This window comes from Phyllostomus hastatus, unplaced genomic scaffold (genome assembly GCF_019186645.2).
Source record: "Phyllostomus hastatus isolate PE091 unplaced genomic scaffold, TTU_PhHast_1.1 phas_contig_495, whole genome shotgun sequence".
Classification (NCBI taxonomy): Eukaryota; Metazoa; Chordata; class Mammalia; order Chiroptera; family Phyllostomidae; genus Phyllostomus; species Phyllostomus hastatus.
Window position 1 is genome coordinate 9,423,573 of NW_025333895.1, and position 6,584 is coordinate 9,430,156.

At 68.7% G+C, this 6,584-nt stretch overlaps 1 protein-coding gene across 1 annotated transcript; it reads right to left on the minus strand.

Moving 5' to 3' along the window:
* Positions 1 to 1,195: 1,195 nt before the first annotated feature.
* Positions 1,196 to 5,038, minus strand: LCN15 (lipocalin 15). Its single transcript, XM_045846091.1, has 7 exons — positions 4,884 to 5,038; positions 4,438 to 4,577; positions 4,287 to 4,357; positions 4,000 to 4,110; positions 3,254 to 3,355; positions 2,863 to 2,929; positions 1,196 to 1,327 (listed from the first exon to the last, which is right to left on the minus strand). Exons 1-6 carry the CDS (start codon positions 4,977 to 4,979, stop codon positions 2,895 to 2,897), a joined length of 555 nt encoding a protein of 184 aa, XP_045702047.1. The 5' UTR covers positions 4,980 to 5,038; the 3' UTR covers positions 1,196 to 1,327; positions 2,863 to 2,894.
* Between the last annotated feature and the right edge of the window lie 1,546 nt (positions 5,039 to 6,584).

The window sequence follows — 6,584 nt, forward strand, 5'->3', positions numbered from 1 at the left end:
CCCGCCGCACTGTCCTGGGGACAGGCCCCCTGGGGTCCTGCGTGTGGGGCCGCCGCCAGCACTGACCAGCAGGTTGGGTTCAGGGGCTCAAGTCAGGACGGGTGGCCAGAGCCGGCTGGCACACTGGAGACCAAGGGGGCCACCCCAAGGGCAGGCCCAGCGGGGTTCCAGGGCTGAGGCCCTGCTGACCCCGGGCCCAGCCGGGCCCCCTCCCTGGGCTGATAAGCCAGGGCCCCTGGGCTAGGCTGGGCGGGCAGCAGAGGGGAGACAGGAAGTGTGGGGACCGCCTGCCGCCCCTGGGTGACCAAGGGCAGGATGAGGACTGGTGTCTGCAGGGCCCACGGCCTCTGGCGCCGGCCCTGCTGGGGCTGCAGGGCCGTGGTCAGTGAAGCGGGGCCTCCAGCGCCTTCCTGCCCCGCCCCACGCCCCGCGCCCCGCGCCCTTTGAAGTGTGCAGCCCGATGTCACCTGGCCGCTCATCCGGGGGGAGGAGCCCCGGCGCAGCGTCCGGGAGGGGAAGGGGGGCCTCATGGGCCCCCGGGGGGCTCTCCTGCCCCCCATCTCATCGAGGGTCAGCATGGAGCCCAGGCCTTGGAGCCTGACCACGGGGCCTGGACCCCAACCTGGCCCCTGCTGGGCAAGCCGCTGACCTCTGTGGGCCTCAGTTTCCAGATCTGCGAACAGGGAACACGGCAGGTGCGCCGTGTGTCCAGCGGCCCGCTGAGGGCCAGGACAGCGGCGAGGGCTCGGGGCGCGCTGGCCACCACCGCGATCTCACAGAGAGTTACACGTGTGCCCCAGGTCCAGGGCACACCGGCGGTGGGAGGGAAGACCCCAAAGACTCCGGGCTGCAGCTCCAGCTCCTGCCTCCAGGGGCTTTGCACGCCCGGTGGAGCCCCAGCGGTAGGGCCGACCCCACGGGGTGCCCCGGGCTCCCACAGGTGCTGGGAACCCATAGGGGTCCAGCCAGAGGTGCCGGTGCTGCCTGGGGGTGGGCCCACAGGTGCCAACCTCGGCTGGAGCCTCCCGCCCCTCAGCCAGGGGGAGCCCAGCAGCCAGAGCCCCTTCTCACCCACCTCCCTGCCTCAGTTTCCCCAGAAGCCCAGGGTCGAGATGGGGCCCACCCAGCTCTCCCCGAGGGCCTCCCCAAAGAGGCAAGGAGCCTGGAGCCTGCAGAATCTGTTTATTGAGTGGAGCAGGGCGGCCCAGGGATACACGTTGTGGGGCGGGGGCGGGAGTCGGCCGGCAGGGGTGGGCGGGGCCTGCAGAAAGGGCGGGGCCGAGCGTCTGGACGCCTGGAGGAGGTGAGGGCTGCTGCTCCGGCGGCCCTGCACAGGCGGGAAAATCACTGAGCCCACCCCACCCACTCCACAACCCTCCACGGGCACCCCCGGCTGCCTGCACACACGGCGGGGTGCCACCCCCCGCCCCGGTCACGCACCCCTGCAAGCAAGGCCCCTGGAAGCAGCTGTGCTGCTGCGCAGACTTCCGAGAATGTGGAGACGCCCCCACCCACCGCTGCTCCCCTGGAACACCCAGGGCCCCTCCGCCCCCCTGCAGCCAGTGCCCGGCTTGCTGGCTGGCGCCGAGGGGGGGCCTGGCGGGGAAGGGGGCCCAGAAGGGCCACGAAGCACAGCCGAAGCCCACGGGGCAGCCACGGTTGCGGCCGCGGGAGGCACTTGACCCCACCGGCTGGCTGCCTTTTCTTTTTAAGGGGGGGGGGGCACAGAGCAGGAAGCCGGGACCGGCACTCTCTACCGCGGGAACCTTCTGGGATGGTGTCGTCTGGCGCGATTCCTTAACCCACCTCCTCCCGCCCAGTAATGTTCCTGGAACGGCCACAGGTGAGACGCCACAGGTGTCCGACGCCGGACAGGTGAAGCAGCCCCGTGTCCCCAGCGCCCCTGGGTCAGCGGCCAGGACAGGCAGGGAGAGCAGACGGCCCGAGGGACACGGGGCACCCCCACCGCGGGGTCACCCGTCGCTTACTGGTCTGTGTAGGTCCCCAAATTCTGCACGGTGAGCTTGCAGAAGGGGCCTGATGGTTCCCTGGCGTCTACTGTGGAGGAAGGGGTCCCCGAGAGCGCACCTGCCTCTGTGTCCCGAGGGCTCTGGGGACCCAGCCCCATGGTGGCAGTGGTGGTTCCTGCCTCATGGGACCCTCAGGGGTAGGGCGAGGACCCAGGCCATCCCCAGACGGGGCCCTGTGCCCCAGGGGTGAGCGAGGGCCCGGGGGACACAGTGTACTGGGTTGGCCAGTCCACCCAACGCTCAGGTCCACCTGGAACTTGGAACGTGACCTTGTCTGGAAATAGCATCTCTCCAGTGTGATTATTTAGGGACCCCACAATGAGACCCCCCTGGAAGGGGGTGGCCCATATCTGGTGACGGCCGTTCCTCCAGGAAGAGGGGAACCTGGACACGACACACAAAGGAAGACGGCCCTGTGACATTGGACACAGAGCCGGGAGTGACATGTCTACCGGCCGGGGGCGCCAGGACGGCTGGCCCCGCCAGGAGTGGGTGGGGAGACAGGGGTGCCCCCAGAGCCCCAGCAGGAACCAGCCTGGCCCACGCCTCGACTTCGGACCTGTGGCCTCCAAACGGAGAGGGCAATGTCTCTTGTTTAAAGCTACCCAGTTTGTGGTCCTTTGTTTTGACAGACCTAGGCAATCAGTGAAGGCTTCCTGGAAGAGGTGATGTGTAAGCTGAGGCCTGAGGCACACAGGCCTGGTGGAGCAAGGCACAGTGGATTTGGTGGGGAGGGGAATCTTTGGTGAGAGAGCAGGGGGCCTGGTGGGCGGGGAGCCCACGCAGACCCTGCAGGAGGGAGGGAGGGAGGGAAGCGGTACCCTGTCCCCACCTGGGAAGGGTCAAGGTGAGCGTCCGGAGGGGTCAGGGTGCCTCCTTGCCCCTTGAGGAGCACGCATCTGCGGGGGAAGGAAGTGGGTCCTTGAGAGGCTGAGCTGGTGGGTCTGCCCACCACTTCCTGCAGCCCCCACCCCTGGGTGTCGTGGGGCCCGGCCTAGCCACCTGCCCAGGGTGGGGCTGAAAGACTCTCCCTCCTGGACCCCCCAAAACTTCTCCCTGGGCGTGTGTTGGGGGAAGAAGAGGGCTGTGCCAGCCCAGCTTCTGGTCTGCACGTTGGGGAACGGGCGAGGGTGGCTGGAGGCGGGGCTCGGCGGGGCGGAGCTGTCTGGAGGCGGGGCTCGGTGGGGCGGGGCCTGTCTGGAGGCGGGGCTTGGCGGCAGTACCTGACTCCGGCAGCAAGACCATCATGTCGTCCTGCAGCCCCACCGTCGGGTAGAAGTCCTGGAACGCCCTCAGGGCTTGGGGGCCAACTTTTGGGGTCCGGCCTGGGACAGAGCAGGGCCCCTGTGAACCCCGCGGCTCCCAGAGCGAGGCGCCAGGAGGGACGAGTGTCTCCCCGCCTCACTTCCTCGAGGGGAACAGCAGGTCGGAAGTCCCTGCCTGGGCGAGGGGCCCTTGGGCACTGGAATCGGCCCAGAGGGGTGCTCTTTGCTAACTCACACAAGGGTGCTCAGGAGGTCGGGGACCCGGCTATGCCCCCAGCCACCGGCCATGTTCCCTGGGCCGCACCCCACCAGAGGGTCTCCCCCTGCAGCCCCCAGGCCACCGTCCCGCCCTCACCGGGCGGCTCCTCCCCCCTGGAGAGCTCCACTCGGCCTGACCCCCGGAGAGTGAAGCCGCAGAGGTGGTCTCAGCCCTGGCGCACGGTCTCAGGCCCCCGCGGAAGATGGGCCCCCACCCTCAGAGCGTCAGAGGGGGGCCTGGGTGTCCAGCCTGCAGAGGCCCCACCAATCAAGCCCTACCCTTCAGAGTTCGTGGGGACCTGCCGCCCCCACCACAGGGCCATCTGATCCCGGCTGGGCCGAGACCTGGGAGTGGGAGACCCGTGCGGGGAGGGAGCAGAGGAGGACCTGGGGCAGGCCCCGAAGTGGGGGCCCAGGGGAGCAGGGGAGGCTGGGGCGGGCCTCACTGTAGAGCTGCACCATGGTGCTGAGCACACCCTCCAGCTCCTTGTAGATGTAGAGCAAGGCGAAGGAGCGGTAGTCGGTGTTCACCACGCGCACGTCCAGGTAGCCCAGAGCTGCGGGGGGGCGGGGGGGAGAGCTGCAGGCGCCCAGCCCCCGCCTTGGCTTCCGGGGGCGGAAGGGAAGGAAGGGGCAGGAGGGGGCGGTGGACAGGGGATCCCCAGGCCCAAGGACAGTCACCCCACGGAGCATCGGCCTCAGGCGCCTCGGAAGGGGGTGTGGCGGGACCCACCTGGCACCAGGAAGTGCCCCTCGGAGCCCACCTTCAGGTACTCCGCGTCCAGCTGGTGGCAGCCCTCGGCCCTGGGGGTGAGCGGCCCGTCACCCTCCACTCCCGCCCAGGCTCGCCCACCCCGCCGGCCGCACACTCGCGCGGGGCTCACCCGGGGACCTCCATGTGGACGCTGAGGTTGCCTCCCGCCGCGGCCGTGACGGTGGCAGAGGACATTAGCAGGTGGTCCTTCTTCTCCTGGAAGACCTTGCAGTCGGAGACCATGGACACCACGTACCAGAGGCCTGAGAACTGCGAGGCCGCCCGGTGACCCTCGGACTCAGGGACCCAGGGACACGGGGCCCACGACCCCGGGCCAGGCCTCGTCCGAAGCCACGGGGCCGGGGCTCCGGCGTGTGTCTGCCTCTCGGGCCTGAGGCCGGGGTGGACCAGCGCCCTGCTCTGAACCTACCGGGGACGGGTCTCGTCGCCACGGACTGGCAGGCCCGAGGCCCAGCAGGCGCGGGGACAGCTGTCACTGTTCTCCCATCGCTGTGGCCCCCAGCAGGGACTCAGCGCCCCCAGCCCCACCACAGCCCAGCACGGGGGCCTCCGCACCTTCTGGGCCTGAAAACCTGGCTGCACCAGCACGTCAGCACAAGCCACGGACACCCAGAGCAGCGCCAGGACCCGGCCCAGCTGGACGGACTTCATCTCCACGCCGGTCTTTGGCCGCGGGCACCGTCTGCGGGCCCCAGCCGGCCCCGCTTTATAGCCCGGCCCGCAGCCGGGCTGGCCAGACTGCTGGCAGGCGGGGGAGCGGGAGGCGTCGGGGCCCGGAAACTCCGGCCCTCCTTTGTCCATTGTTCGGCTCAACCGCTGCGGTGTCCCCGCCAGCTCCGCCCTCACTTCCTGGAGGGCTCCTCAAAGCGAGGCTCTCACCTGACTCCCGGCACCGGGACTCTGCCCCCTAACCTGCCGGGCAGCCCCGGGGGCCCAACCAGAGACCGCCGTGGCCTGCAGGGACCCGGACCCGGTGCCTGGGCCCACCCTCAGTCCGGCTGGGGGCCGGGGGCCGGTGGCGTGCTGCTGGGAAGCAGTCAGGCTCAGATGGGCTCTGGCCAGTGGGCCCCCACTCGGGAACTGGGGCCCCCACAGTCCTCACTCCCTCTCCTCCACTCGCAGTAGTGGGGTCACCACTGGCCAGGCCTCCGGGCCTCATCATCAGGGGCAGAGCCTGTGCGGGGGCAGGTGACAGAGGTGACATCGGAGGCCTGGGTGCCCCTCACTCGAGACCCTGGGGCCCCCATGCAGCCACCAGCTGGGCCTCCAGCAAGCAGGGCTGGGGGCGGGGCTGGGACGCCGCTCAGGGTGGATTACGGTCTCAAAACCACCTTATCTCCAGTTGCATAAGTATTCCAGCCAGGGTGTCACCAGGGAGGGGGGTGCTCTAGCCGCCAAGGCCTCTGCTGGTGACGTCTCGTCTAGTGTCCACCGTGCCAGGGGCAGCACGTGGCCTTGGGGGGGCCACCCAGATGCCTCAAGTGTGGGACAGGGGTCCCCGGGGAGGGCCAGGATGACCAGGGCTCTGGAGTGGAAGTGGGTACGGGGTGGGAGGAAGACCCTCGCCCTAGCCCGAGGGAGGGGCCCAGCCCGGGCTGCCGCTCGACGCCTCCGCTGGGTTTCAGGTGGCGCCAGCTGGCCACCGGGCCCCAGGGTCGCCGGATGGAAGGCGGGCACACCTGCCCATGAAAATATTTATGAAACACACACCTGATAAAGGACTTGGGCCCGAAAGTCTGCAAAGCATTCTCAAGGCTCAAACATAATAACAAACCACCCAATTAACAACAGGGGGAAGTAAGTGATTTAAAAAGACGTCTCAGCCCTGGCGGGTGTGCTCAGTGGGTTGAGTGCCAGCCTGCGAACCAGAAGGCCGCCGGTTCGATTCCAGGTTGTGGGCCAGGTCCCCAGCTGGGGGCGTGTGAGAGGCAACCAATCGATGTTTCTCTCCTTCTCTTTCTCCCTCTCTTCCCCTCTCTGAAAAGAAACAAGTAAGAGAACTAAAAAACTAAAGTAAAATCGTCCCCCACCGCCTCCCCCCGGCTGGAGGGCAGGGCGGCCTGAAGGAGCGTCAGTCCTCAGAGTCACGAGCGTGTGTTCCCAACGCCGCCTGTCCTGGGAGGCGGCCGGCGGACAGTCGGCGGGCCGCCCAGCACCCAGGAGCAGGGTGGTCCCACCAGGTGAGCAGGCTGTCCACTCAGCCTCTCCAAAGGAATGCAGGTTCGCTCAGGGCAGAGTGTCAACACGGGTTAACAC